We start from the raw sequence: 15,890 nt of genomic DNA, 5'->3' as shown, positions 1-15,890 counted from the left end.
GCGCTTTGGGTTTTGAAAAAATATTACCGCAACACGAAAATACTGTAGCAATTTAAAAAGTTCAAAAATATTATAGCAGTTAAAACCAGGATAACTATAGCGGAGAAGCTTTGCACGGTGTTCACACTAGTATACTTAGGTAGGGGAAAATTAGTAGTTATGATGAAGAAAATTTGCATTAACCCGAAGCAACTTTGAATATCAAGTGGGGGCAAATATTTCTTTAAGGAAAGTGTTTCACGCCTCAGAATTTCTGTCTCCTTCATTGTTTTACTAACAATCTTAAAGAAATATTTCTGCTACAATGGAGTCGGAATCAATCAAGGTGATGAATCAAGACATGGTCAAATTGGACCGATTCGACGGGAACAATTTCTCTCGCTGGCAAGACAAGATGATGTTTCTTCTTACAGCATTGGAGATCTCCTACATTCTCAACCCCAACCTGCAGCCCATAGAAGATCCAAAACCAAGTGCAGACGGCAAACAACCTACTGAGGAGGAAATAGAAGAAATCAAAAAGCAAAAGGCAAAACGGGAGGAAGATGAAGTGTTGTGTCGCGGTCATATTCTGAACACACTTTCGGACCGATTATATGATCTTTTCACGAGGATAAAGTCGGCAAGAGAGATCTGGAATATTGCACTGGAATTTAAATACAAAGCTGAGGAGGAAGGTACAAACAAGTATTTAATTGCAAAATATTTAGATTATAAAATGGTTGATGACAAGTCTGTCCTAGAGCAAGTTCATGAATTGGAGGTTTTGGTTAATAAGATTCATGTTCTCAAAATAGTTCTTCTAGAATCTTTTCAAGTTGCTGCAATTATTGCAAAACTACCATCAACTTGGAAAGATTACTCGAAGAAACTAATGTATAAAACTGAGGAAATCTCTTTGGAACAACTTCAGAAGATTCTTAGAATTGAAGAGGAGTCACGCTTACGTGATTCAAAAAATTTGGTCTAAAATGATTGTAAGGTCCACACCGTGGAAAAGAATGAATCTTCGGTAAAAAAATGTGAACCTTCAAGTAAAGAAAAGTGGACAATACTTTAAAAGGAAGAATTTTCAGAAGAAAAAGGGATCCTGTTTTATTTACGGCAAGTCTGGACATTTTGCTAAAGAATGTCATCACAGAAAAAATAATAATGTAAAATCAAAGGCTTCTGCAAATATGATAGAAGAGAATCTGGTCGCTATGATTTCTGAAATCAATATGGCTTCTGTTAAGTCTGGATGGTGGCTTGATTCTGGTGCAACAATCCACGTTTGCAAGGACAAATCCTTGTTCAAAGGATTTGAAGAAATTTCGGAAATTACAGAAGTGCAAATGGGGAACAATGCTTGTGCAAAGGTTGCTGGAAAGGGGACTGTTGACATAGATTTTACTTCTGGAAAGAAATTAACTCTTATAAATGTTCTGTATGTACCCGAAGTTAGAAAGAACTTAGTTTCTGTTGATCTTCTTTGTAAGAAAGGGTTTCGGGTTGCTTTTGAGTCAAATAATGTTATCCTGTCTAAGAACGGGATGTTTGTAGGAAAAAGGGCTACTCTTGTGATGTAATGTATCAACTAAGTATTAATAATTATATCTTCTGTTTATATTGTTGAACCTTCATATTTATGGCATGATCGTTTAGCACATTTAAATTTTCGCTATTTGAAAAAAATGAGAAAGTTAGACTTCATTAACTTTAATGGTGAATTTGATAAATGTGAAATTTGTGCTAAGTCTAAATTAACAAAGAAATCTTTTCCAATTGTTTCTCGCAAAGATTGTAAAGGTTTAGATTTAATACATTCTGATATATGTGAATTGAATGGTATGTTAACTAGAGGAGGAAAAAGATACTTCATCACTTTTGTTGATGATTGCAGTAGATATATGTATGTTTACCTTTTAAGAACAAAAGATGAAGCGCGCTTTTGATATGTTTAAAAAATACAAAACAGAAGTTGAAAATCAACTTGAAAGGGAAATTAAAGTATTACGTTCTGATAGAGGTGGTGAATATTTTTCTGATAATTTTAATAATTTTTGTGAAGAATATGGCATTATTCATCAATGTACAGCACCTTATACTCCCCAACAGAATGGTTTAGCCGAAAGAAAAAATAGAACTTTACAAGAAATGATAAATTGTATGCTTAATAATGCTAAGTTACCTTTAAATTTATGGGGAGAAGCATTGTACATAGCATGTTATATTCATAATAGGATTCCCTCTAAAAAGTCAAATATAAGCCCTTATGAGTTATGAAAAGGTAGAAAACCTAATCTGTCATATTTTAAAGTGTGTGGGTATTTGGCTTATTATAGAATTCATGATCCTAAAAGAACAAAACTTGGACCTAGAGCCTTTAAAAGTGTTTTTGTCGGATATGCTAAAAATATCATAGCATATAGACTACTTGATTTATCTTCTAATACTATTGTTGAATCTAGAGATGTTGAATTCTTTAAAAATAAATTTTCTGTAGATTCTGAAAATGTTGAAAATGTTCCTATTCTCCTTAACTCTAATAATTTTTCTAGTTCTGATTTTCATGCTAAGGAAACGAATACATCTAAAGAAACATCAGAGCCAAGAAGAAGTACTAGAGCAAGAAAAGAAAAATCTTTACCTTCAGATTTTATTTCTCCTGAATAAATTATTTTTCTTGTTGAAGGTGATAGGAATAATAATGTTTTAAATAAACATCCTATAAGTTTTAATCCAGGTGATGATCCTAAAACATTTATAGAAGCAATGTCATCTAGAGATGCTTCATTTTGGAAAGAAGCTGTCAATGATGAAATGGATTCTATAATGGGAAATAGTACTTGGATTTTAGTAGATTTACCTCAAGGATCAAAGCCAATAGGATGTAAATGGGTTTTTAGAAGAAAATATCATTCTGATGGTTCTGTTCAAGCTTTTAAGGCTAGATTAGTAGCCAAAGGGTTTAGACACAAAGAAGGCATAGATTATTTTGATACATATGCACATGTCGCACGTATAACATCTATTAGAATTCTTTTTGCTTTGGTATCTATACATAAGTTATTTGTTCATCAAATGGATGTCAAGACTGCTTTTTTAAATGGAGATTTAAATGAGGAGGTTTACATGGAACAACCGGAAGGTTTCATTCTTCCAGGAAATAAAAGAAAAGTATGTAAACTAATTAAATCTCTTTATGGTCTTAAACAGGCACCAAAACAATGGCATGAAAAGTTTGATTCTGTTATTCTATCTTATGGTTTCAAATATAATAGTGTTGATAAGTGTATTTATTCTAAATTCACTGATAAATATGGTGTGCTTGTCTGCTTGTATGTGGATGACATGTTAATATTCAGCACTAATATGATTGGTATAAATGAGACTAAAGAGTATCTATCTTCTATGTTTAAAATGAAAGATTTAGGAGAAGCGGATACTATTTTAGGGATTAAAGTTAGAAAACATAGTGGGGGTTTTTCTTTAAGCCAATCACATTATATTGAAAAAATAGTGAATAAATTTAATCATCTTGGTTTTAAAGAAGTTAACACTCCTTTCGATCCCAGTGCCAAATTGACTGCCAATTCTGGTAGAGCTGTAGCACAGCTTGAGTATGCTAGTGCAATTGGTTCTTTAATGTATGCCATGCATTGTACTAGACCTGATATTGCATTTGCTGTATGCAAATTAAGTAGATACACTAGTAATCCAAGTGTAGAACATTGGAAAAGCATTTCCAGGATTTTTGGATATTTAAAGAAAACCAAAAATATATATTTGTTCTATAATGATTATCCGGCTGTATTAGAGGGATACACCGATGCAAGTTGGATGACTAGTGTTGGAGACAACCAATCTACTTCTGGAATGGTTTTTACACTTGGTGGAGGAGCAGTTTCTTGGGCAAGGAAGAAACAAACATGTATCTCACACTCCACCATGGAATCTGAATTCATTGCTTTAGCAACAACTGGTAAAGAGGCTGAATGGATTAGGAACTTATTACTAGATATTAAGTTATGACCTAGTCCAATGCCTCCTATCTCTATCTATTGTGATAGTCAAGCCACTTTGTCAAGGGCTTATAATTGTACATATAATGGTAAGTCTGGACATATAAGTCTAAGACATGAATATGTGAGATACTTGATACAAGATAGTGTCATAACTATTGTCTATGTCAAGACAAATAAAAATTTGGCTGATCCATTTACAAAACCTCTAGCAAGAGAGGTAGTAAAGATGACATCAAGTGAAATGGGCCTGAAACCTTATATTTAAAATCACCAGGAACGGTAACCCAACCATTTGCTAGAACTAAACTGTTTAAATGGTTTAAATGGGTAATAACAAGTTTCTGAAAGTGATTGATTGATATTGACACATTAAGCCCTAAAAGATAATGTCAATATCGTCCATTACGGAATAAGAGGATGAGTTATGCTCTTAATGAAAGTCTAATACATTATTGTTGTGTGTTTAAAGTAATGGAAAACACATTGTAGACGTTTCACCTATATGAACTTAGAAGTGGTGCCGCTTCTTAAAAGAACTAAAGGTTTGTTCTTTAAAGAGTTCATGAACCAGGAATAAGCACAAGGCCATAACAGTGCTAAAATATTAATTCTCATTGAAACAAGAGATTAGTGTATGTACAATATTCTCCGGTTCTATCACAAAGAGTAATTAGTTTAATGTTAAGGCAACTAATGACTTTGATAGAACTTTGAGGTATTTGTACTAAGTAAAGGTTTAAATCGAAAAATACCTCTACATATGTATACTTATCTCATTTTGTACATATTGCAGATTATTTTAAATAATACCATTAAAATGTTTTTTCAAACAAAGTGGGGGATTGTTAGTATTTGTTTGTAAAAAACAAGATAGTCCCACATTGGAATTTTGAACATTTTTTTAGAGGTTTAAAAGTATTGAATGCTTATTGGGCTTTGAATAATGGATCAAAGTGTAGGCTTCTAAACCCGCGTGCGGGTAGCGCGAATAATGCACGATTTTAATTTTTTATATATATTAAATATTTTTTAATGTTATTTTTTAATTTTAAAAATTATGAAAAGACAAGTGACTGTTGAAAAGTGACTGTTTGCTTCAAATGGTGTTTTGAAAAGTTTTGACTGTTGGAAGCACCTTTTCAAATCTATAAATAGTTTATGTTTTCAGATATCTAAATCAATTCTTTTCTAAATCTTTTCTACCAAAAACATCTGCAATATTACAAACTTGTTTCACAACGAATTAAGGAAAATTTCAGATTTGCTTACTGTAATTTTTATTTTCTGTTGTATCCTGGGAAGAAAATTTATATTAACCCGAAGCAACTTTGAATATCAAGTGAGGGCAAATATTTCTTTAAGGAAAGATTTCACGCCTCAGAATTTCTGTCTCCTTCATTGTTTTACTAACACAGGTAAGGGATGGGCTAATACCGACGATCAAAAGGCTATGGTTGAGAGTGTATTAAGCAGAGAAAACACCTTTTGATGTCACTGTTAACAAACACGCTGTTCACTTTTTCATGTGGAATAACGAAAAGTTTATTCCTTCATGCAACTTGGCATCTCAGATGAGCATTCTCATAGGATCCACACTAGGAATGACCGTTACAGGCCGGTTGGTAGGGTTCATGGGGACTGGGCCAGATACAAGCCAATTTATGGCTTATTCTTTATACCAAGCCCAAACAGAGTTACCCGGCCCATTTTCCAAACCCAAACCCAACCAATTAATAATTATTTTCCTTCATCCAAACCCAAACAACGGCCTCCAACTACAGAAATGATCGTAGTTTGCGATCGCAGTGGCTGATGAGCGTCACAATCACTGATCGCCTTCGAGAACTCCCCTCTCAGCTCTCAATTGGTATTTATTTCTCTGTTCGCTAGATATTTATGAACTGAACTTTAGTGACAAAATTGGTCATTGATCTAAGATCCTTATTAAATTCTCTTTATTTAGTTCTAAATTTGTAACTATCTACTTTTAAAAGAAATTTTAACGTTGATTGTAGTGTTTTCTGTAAAATTCTAGAAGTTCGGTATTTACTGCTTTATTATATATAATAATCAGTGAAATTGAAAAGTTAGTTCTTTTGAACTTATTTGGAGAATCATTATTGCTAAAAATAAGGATTAGGTAAGACTAACAGCTCATTAGGCCTTCTTAGAAATCATAACGATATTAATTAAGGCCAAAGAGTGTAAGTCAACCCCACTTATCTAATTTAAAATGCGAGCAAGAGTGGTAATTGAATTTTTGAAGGCAGACCTATTGTTTGTTTCAGTAAGACATTGAGAACATAACTGCAGAAGCCGCCTTGAGAAGTGAATTTCTAGTTACAAGAGGATTGACGTCAAATATTGTAGGGATCATAATGGAATCTTGCAATCATATTTTTCATGGTCATTGACTAGGGTTAATATGTTGTTAGATCTTTTAATCTAATCTTCAAAAATTAATCTCTAAATGTTTAATTATTTCTATTTATCAATTTATGCTGAATCTGTTTCACCTATATGCACATTGACATTGATGACACCTATTGTTGTCATAACATCCCACAAGAAAAAACTATGGCAATAGCATTTCAACCTTATCATTATATCTCAGTAGTAAAATCTCTTGTGATGGCTTTTTATATCAATGTTACTGTTTCTGGGTCTGGATTGGAGCTCTGCTTAGAATCTTAGGTCTCAAAAGATCTCAGTGGTAATGACCTAAAGTCCTACTCCATTATTGTTTTTTATCTTTTATTATGCGTACACTTCCATGTAGTTATATATCTTTACAAATCTACAGCATCTAGACAATGATATATTTACAAAAATGTAAACCTTGCACCTAACGTCACCCTACACTCCCAAGAAAAATGTGCTAAATGATGACCAAGTGATTGCTATTAGATGACATTTTGCAGGGATTTGAATCAATTTTGGAAGTGTGTTAGACATCACCAAACAAAATTTTAATCCACCGTTTAGAACAACCATTCATATTTTTAATTTGTTATTTGTATTAAGAGAAAAAAGGGAGGAAGAATGTCTTATTCATGGGATACAGCTATTGAGATCTGACTTAGTGAATAAGTAAACTACTTTTGTTGTTATTATTATTATTGATGATGATGTTGTTGTTGTTATTGTGATTGTTATTGTTATCTTATTCTTATTCTTATTTAGTAGTAGTAGTAGTCACACTGTAATATCACCCGATTGCACATATACCCCATGTAGTTCTATTTGTGCGGATAGACCGTCTATAGTATTGGCCCAAGTGCGAATACACCGTCAAAGTGAACTTTTACAACTCTTTTACAAGTCAAAATTTACAATTGGAGATATGTCCTCACAAGTAGAACTATAAGGGATTTATCTGCCTCATCAAGACCTTTTGAGTATTTTAAGAGAACAACAAAAGCTCACTCAAGGGGTCTATCAGTCTATGTTGGGATTGTGTCTTTGATTCTTTGTAGAACTTCATGAGAATTAGATAGGGTTAGAGGTATATCATGATTAGGAGTTTAGGTTCCATCATTATTAGGAGTTTGAATCCTATTCTAATTAGGAAGTTAGGCTAGAGATAGTTTTTCCTCCAACAATAGAAGAATATATATAGGGAAAGCAAAACTCTAAGAAGAAGAGAGTAGAGAGAAGATATAGTAGAGAGAGAGAGAGAGCCAATATTCTTATAATATAGGGTTAGCAGAGGGCTTAGCCTGATTCAAGAATATTGTGAGAGAAGCGAATGTTTCGTGATCTTTATCCGTGCAAAAGATTACAAGGAGTGGGCTTTGGAGAGAATATGATAGTTGATTATGTATGTAAGGTTAAAAGATTGAGAGACGAGAGTTGAGTGGTTCCTTTTGTAGTTCTCCTTGATACATAGTGAATTTTTAGTATTGTTGCCCCGTGGATGTAGGTCGAAGTTGGCCGACCGAACCACGTAAATCTCGGTGTTCTTTTTTTCTTGATTGTGGTCGTTTTATATCTTGTTGATTATAGATTGGCTTTAGAGTTGCACATATTGTAGTAGACGGGGAGAGTAAAATGCTCCAATAAGTGGTATCAGAGCGATGGTGATGGATCCGAGAGTGAATTCGCAAGATAGAAGATGACGTCGTGCAAGATTGAAGATTGGCGTTACAAGAATCAATATGAAAAGAAAAAAAAAGAAAAAAATTATTGTAGCAACGGCATACTGTAGCGACCGAGAACTGTAGCTGGATGCTGTAGCAAGAACATTGAAGTGGCGCGGCGGGTACTGTTCACACAGATCCAACGATTGAGATTGATTTGTCTTTTGATCGAGGATTTGGAGGCGGATTTTTATGATCCAAGAGTCATTCCTAGGGTTTTTCGACATGTTGAGTTCATTTTTAGCATCGGTTTTTAACAAATTCAATCTCTACAGTGACTAATTTGAATTTTGATCGTGGTTAGAGAATGATAACTTCTTCAGGTCCGAAGTTCGATATTCCTCTATTCAACGGCAAGACAGATCTGATGGCCGATAGGGCAAACGAGTATGCGATAGATGAAACTGGCGTAGAGAATCAGATGTGATTCTAGCAGTAGAGTTGTCAACATATAATTATTCAAAGCCATTGCGGGAGCAGTAGTTGGTTGGTGTGTAGACTCGAGGAAGACAATGCCAGATTAGGTGGAGTTTGTAAGTTGGCACGACCGAGTGACACACATGGTAATGGAGATGGTAGCATTGGACTTAAACGATGAGCGCTCATATTCGGTCCAAGCTAAGTGATGGAGGAGATAGAGGCATCCGGCTCGTAGTGTGGAGTAGGAGAGGTACACCGATATGATTCGAGACGAGCGATATAAGTGGAGCACAAGGACAAAAAGTAGGGGGAGACTATTGTTAGGCTCAAGTTGGGAGGACAAGCATGATTGATTTGCTTTTATTGTCAGAGGTGGCGAAGATCTCTTGGTTCACACAAGAGAGGTGGAGGCGCCACAGTGAAGCAGATGATAGTGAGGGTCACGAGACAACTAGTTGGAGTGCAGGTGTTCTGATTAGGAGTGTAACTTCTTCGATTTGAAGTGTGAAAGAAATAGAAGACTCTAGTGGGAGAGACAAAGTTTCAAGACGACAATGATATATCTTCAAGGGAGTTTGGGAATCAAATCCAAGGTGGAGATTGTTAGGATTGTATCTTTGATTCTTTATAGAACTTCATGAGAATTAGATAGTGTTAGAGATCTATCATGATTAGGAGTTTGGGTTTTATTATGATTAGGAGTTTGAATCATATTCTAATTAGGAAGTTATGCTAGAGATATGGTTTTGGTTTTCCTATATATATTCTTCTATTGTTGGAGGAAAAACTAAGAAGAAGAGAGTAGAGAGAAGATGTAGTAGAGAGAGAGAGAGAGAGAGAGAGATTTAATATTCTTCTAATCTAGAGTTAGCAGAGGACATAGCCTGATTCAAGAATATTATGCGAGAGGCGAGGGTTTCGTGATCTTTATCCGTGCAAAAGATTACAAGGAGTGTGCTTTGAAGAGAATATGAGAATTGATTATGTATGTGAGGTTGAGAGATTGAGAGACAAAAGTTGAGTGGTTCCTCTTGTAGTTTTCCCTGATACATAGTGAATTTCTAGTATTGTTGCCCCGTGGACGTAGGTCGAAGTTGGTCAACCGAACCACGTAAATCCCGGTGTTCTTTTTTTCTTGATTGTAGTCGTTTTATATATTGTTGATTGTGGGTTGGCTTTGAAGTTGCGCATATTATAGTAGACGGAGTCAGTGAAATTCCCCAACAGTCTATTCGCACAAATAGAACTACGGAAGGTCTATTAGCAATTGGGCAATACTTAGAGGGTCTATTCGCAATTAACCATTATTAGAATTAAGAGAAGCAAAGTTGAGGATCAAATGGCTTATTCCTTCATGTAAAACAGCTATTGAATTCTCACTTAGTGAGTAAGTTACAGAGTTAACTACATAATAATGTTGTAGACTGAGTTCGTTCTTATGTTTTTGTTCGAGAAAAAAATAAAGTAAATTTACATCTTGTACACTAGTTTTTGCATGGCTAGTGTAAGGATGGATATTGTAAAACTAACCATCAATGGTTTTGCAATTAGCATCTATATTCTCCTTTTCTTTTACTTTACTTTCTTCTCTTCCAAATCATACTCCCTTTAGGAGTATGAGTTTAGGAAAAGTTTTCCATAGTCGATATTACTCTTTAAATCAAAAAAATTATAGAAACACCCTTAAAAGTTTAAATCATAAAAAAACACCCTAAATTCTGAAAGTTCAAAACCTACAAACAACATAGATGAATTTAAGGGATTACCATTAAGCACCTAAATTTTAAAATTTATAAAAATAACCTCAAAGTTATAAAAAATTACAAAAAATTCCTCAAAAATAAAAAATCACAAAAAAACCCTAAATTTTTAAAGCGTATAGCCAATACATATCAAATCTAAAAATTATCAATAGACTATTGAAAATATGAATTTTGCCAAAAAAAATAACCCAAAGTTTTAATAATTGTAAAAAAAAACACCCTTCAAATTTTAGAGTAACAAGAAATAACATGATATTTGAAAACGTACCATCAACATGTGAAACATAAAAATTACAAGCACCCAACTTAAAATTTAATTTTTTTTTCAAAACACTCTAAAGTTTTCAGAATTATAAAAAAACACCCTCAAAAGTTCAAAATCATAAAAAGGCTAAATTACTGAAGTTGGCAAAGAAAAAGTACTTATTTGATATTCTTTCATTAAGATATGCAAATTTTCTTTCAATTTAAGGTTTACTATCTCTTTTTAGCATCTAAAAATAGTCCAAGTTGATATTAGTAAAAGAATAACAATAATAATAAATTAAAAACATCCAATTTGTTGGCCTTCTTGTTTTGATGATGATTTACAAACAATTTACTACTAATGTTGTTTGTCTAGTGTTTGTGCATTCCTATGTATTGTAGACAAACAACATAGTTGGAGGTTGGATGGAATTGAGCCTACACGATCATATCAAGAGGAGGTTGGCGGAATTGTGGAGTGAAGCATCGTACAATTCAAGCTCAAGATCCAAGTTTAGCTTCATCCGCAACGTGTACCAAGTCGAGCTCAATGAAGATCAAGATCAAGCTTGGGTAAATTAGTTTTAGGTTTTATATTATGTGTGTTAGTACTTTAAGCTCAATCATATACACACATACACGCTTTGGTTTTGGTTTTGTATATATACAGTTATATATATACATATATGTTTTTGGTTTAATAAGTTTCGAGTTTATATATGAAACAAATAAATAAAATTGGAAAATACTATTTTGTTTCACGTTTATGTGCCTATATATGATTTCGTCTTTAACAAGTTATATTTAATGAAATCATATTTAGTGTTTTGAATATATTGCATAGAATATGCAATTTTATGAAAATATTGTATTTCTAGGTTATAGACTTCATAACAACGTGTTATATCTTTTATCAAGTCTATACAATCATTTCATAAGGTTTCAAAATGTTGTTTAAGTCAAAATATCAAAATATCAAAATATCAATTTTCAGGTTTTCATGTTTTTGAACATATTTGAAAAATGATGATATTTTTCATTTGGGAGGTCCTTTCTGATAACCAGTCACTGTAGTATGTTTATTATCATGTCTACAATCATTCCCCAAAGTTTTATATTTTTCGGAATTTATTTGATATTTTTAAACAGTATTTTAAAATCAGCAAAACAGCTTTCAGACTTCATTTCTTCATGTATCAGATTTCGGTCGACTGATCCGGTCGACCGCTCATATTTTCAGCCGTCACTGGGCTCCAGAGAGTTTGTCGGTCGACCGGTGTGGTCGACCGAAAGCTCGATTTTTTTATCGGTCGACCGCACCGGTCGACCGACGAAGTCTCTGCTTGTTTCTTTGTTTTTCAGACCTGTCGACCGACAGAATTTTTGGTCGACCGACAATAGATCCGTTAGACACTAACGGCTATTTTTCTGAGCTGTCTTCTGGGGACTGTTTTGTCATTTTGTTTGGGGTTTTTGTTGAGATCTTGAGTGGGTATAAATACCCAATTGCTGATCTCTTTTTAGGTAATCTAAGAAGTTTTTAAAACAAGTTTTAAACAAGGGTTTAAAGTGTGTTTAAGAGATTGTTTTGTTTGTGAAGAAGTTTTCACAAGTGGAGAAGATCATCTTCTTGTTTGGGCTTCAATCTCCATCTCTCCATCTTGTTATTCAGAGAAGAATCTCTAAACTCATTTCTAGCTATTTATTATTTTGTTTATAATTTCTATATGCTAGATTTTAATTGAGTTTAGTTTTGATTTTGATTTCACTCATTATTTACACACACCCACTTGAGCTTATTGTATTTGCATTCGTAATATATTAGGGTTGTGAGAGTTATAACATTGAGTGTGGGCTTTTATTGTGTTCTCATCCATATCAGAGAACAATTTATATTTGTTACATTGTGAGATTGTTAGGTTTTCGGTGAGCTAGAAACCGAGTGTGTTGTGAAGTTTTCGGTGAACTAGAAAACCGATTGTGAGGAGTGACGTTGATCGGTGAGCGTTGAAAACCGATAATGTGAGGTGTAAACGTTATTCGGGTGAGCGTAGAAAACCCGGTTGTGATAGTGGATTTCTCCCCGGGAGTGGGGAGCGGAGACGTAGGACGGAAGGTCCGAACTCCGTGATCATATCGTGTGTTTAAGTGTGCATTAGCGTTTATTTATACTTGTGTTTATATTTCTTGTCGCCATTGTCATTAGCTCATTATTTATATGATCCACTATCTAGTTCATATTGTTTATCCTTGTGTAGTTTATATATCCTTGCATATATATATAATTCATCATATAGGATATATCTCATTGTTTACATTGCTTATCCTAGCTCATATATCTTGTGGTATTTCATATTTGCTAGGATAACTTGTTAATTAATTTTAATTGGCATCTAATCGGATTAGATTAGCATAAGACCTAATCACCCCCCCCCCCCCCCCCTCTAGGGTCTAACACAATTAAGTAATAAAAAATTAAAAAAATATATGATAGATTAAAAATTAACATCACTATATAAATTAATGTGATTGCATATAATTTTACTTCTAAATTGGAGTAGCAAAAATACATAAGTAGCATTAATTGATAGAAGACTAAATAACATAAAATTGATAAAAGTTATCTAATAGCTTAGAATTAATTGATTATAATTTACAAACATCAGAGCTTAGAATTAATTGATTATAATTTACAAACATCAATCTCTAATGTTAATAATATTTATAAGGTAAAAAGATACAATGAGTTATATATGAAGAAACTATCAAAAAGTTTAAAGATATCCTTTAAAAGAATCAAGATGTTTTCGTTTTAAAAAGGAAGCCAAGGAAATTAATCAAAATTTAAAGACATCCATGAATCGCTTGAGTTGATATTGACAAAAGACATATCTATCAAAGAAGTACGATTGTGTTCTCCTTGAAGAATATATTGAACAACTTTGTCTCAATCAAAGAAGCATTCTCCATGGAAGATACAAGAAAAATTAGTAAATATTTATTAATTTTCATACTTTATTCTTCAAATACTAAAGGAATCATAAACTTATTATGAAAATACATATAAATAATCTTGCAATAGAAACTAAAGAAGTCATTAATCAACTATGTTGTGAGATATAACAAGCCAGATAAGAGGATGAAAATCGCTATAATTGACAAAAGGTATATACATGATACTTATTTAAAATAGCGTAAGTAAATAAAAAATAAAAAAATTGATATTTTCCTTTTTCATATACAATTGCATGACTTTGCTTGTGAAGAAGAATTGATCTCCGCTCAATAAAAAAATAAAACAGAAAGAATAAAAGATAATATTTTCTGAATATTTTATAGAATAGTTTAATTTTTTTAGTAAAATTATGAATCTTTAGAATGGATCTTTATGAACTCTTTTTAGTACTTTTATATGCCTTTGTGGATGCTTATATCATATAAAAGTGTACTATATTTAACATTAATCTTTAGTTTATGGTATTTTATGAAGTCTATCAATGCTTAAGAACAAACTTCATATTCACTTTTCTGTTATTTTTGCCCACTTTTAATAAATCATCTTGGCTTATAAAGTTATTTTTCAGATGTATTTCACTTTTGCAACACTATACTTTCTCCGACAAGCTTAGTTTCATGTCGGTTCAAATAACATAAAAATTTAAATTGGCTTCGGATTATATTTGTTTTTTATCAATTTAATTATTAACATGAAAATTTAAATTGGGTATAGCTCATTTAGATAAACACTAAAGAAAATAAATAATCACAATGCTAAAATTTATAGATATAAGTGGGCAAAAATTATCAAAGTAGAACTAATGAACAAATTTTTAGTAATGAAATAAACTGAAAAAACTTAATCATGATATTTAACCACGTGCAATAACACATTCATTGGACGTGCATAAAACCTAGCAAGTAACTAAATCTATCAGTTTTCTACTGACAATAGATCTCTAATCTATATTATACTTTGATGCAAATAATTTCCTGAAATGAATATCTTCCATTTGCCAAATCCATGTGCTCTCATGGACAAAGTAATGTTATAAACCTAGATTGGATGAGAGCAGTTCTTGAGACTGACCGTGATTTATGCGCTGGTTCCATTTTTAATTGCCTGTTACCTAGAACGCGCTTCCAACGTTTTCTTTTATCGAGAGGCAGACTATTTGGAACCAAATCAAATTTTGCTTGTGTCTTTTTGCAACTTGCGCGCAGCTCGATCGTATTTCCGTACGTTTGTATAGTAACTAAGCTTTATTAATGTTAAGGAAGGTTGTAGGATGCTAGGTTATTTGTCTTGTTCAAGGCTAGTTGCAATGTGAATTTTGAACCCATGTGCAGAGTTATAACATATACAAAACACAAAGGAGAAACGCACGTGATCATACGAGGTGTGACACGGTTCAGAGTTAAGATTTAGTCCACAAAGAGGAAGAGAGAGATCATGACATAGGAAATCATAGTATAATGTTCTCTCTGGTTAGTAAATTCTCTGAACATCTTATCTCAATTACTCGAAAAATTAAGATTATTCATAATAAACTTCTAGTAGTCCTTATGATGTGGTTGGTAGCATTAATTTGATCAAAGCTGGACTCATGTCGTGCTAAGATTTCATTGACCTCATTGCGGAATTCGGCATTCGTTTTGCCGCGAGTGTCCATGGTTGGAACCTGGCTCTGATACCAATGATGTGGTTGGTTTAGATAAAGGAAGAAGAATAGGAACAGAGATAAGAACAGAGGAAGATAAGGAGAAGAACTAGAGGATAAACAAACAATAATTCTCATTCATCCCAACATCTTCATTATAACAACTATATATAACTACACTAATTATCTCTACCCACTAACATCACTCCTCTCTACAACTACCCACTACTAACACCACTCCTCTCTCTACAACTATCCACTAACACCACTCTTCTCTCTACAACTATCCACTAATCAAATAACAACCGCATAACTACCCACTAATCAAACAACTACATACCTACTCACTTCCACGTTTGCACTATCCAGTGGTTGCACGTATCACCTTAAAACCTCAAAAGAAATAGTTTCTAAAAGAACTCTTGCTCAAAACTTGGCAAGAAACCTGCCTGTCGTTATTTTTCTTCAATGTTCCTCTGTTTATATTTGTGTATCATACGAAGAGATACAATAATATGTAGAGCATTATTGGGCTAAACCTCAGTACACAATAAAACAAAAGCTGGTGATGCAGGCCATCGTTAAGGAATTCTGCATTTGTTTTGCCGTGAGTGTCCATGGTCGGAACCGGCTCTGATACCAATGATGTGGTTGTCT

General features: G+C 33.2%; 1 protein-coding gene across 1 annotated transcript; it reads left to right on the top strand.

The window, feature by feature from the left end:
• Positions 305 to 970, top strand: LOC109821027. The gene has a single exon (XM_020387222.1). It carries the CDS (start codon positions 305 to 307, stop codon positions 968 to 970), a length of 666 nt encoding a protein of 221 aa, XP_020242811.1.

The sequence above is a fragment of the Asparagus officinalis genome, chromosome 8, assembly GCF_001876935.1.
Source record: "Asparagus officinalis chromosome 8, Aspof.V1, whole genome shotgun sequence".
Lineage (NCBI taxonomy): Eukaryota > Viridiplantae > Streptophyta > Magnoliopsida > Asparagales > Asparagaceae > Asparagus > Asparagus officinalis.
This window is presented reverse-complemented; position numbering and strand designations above follow the sequence as displayed.

Bases quoted from the DNA above. Each gene is read 5' to 3' on its own strand.
- LOC109821027 (XM_020387222.1), top strand. From the start codon at position 305: ATGGAGTCGGAATCAATCAAGGTGATGAATCAAGACATGGTCAAATTG.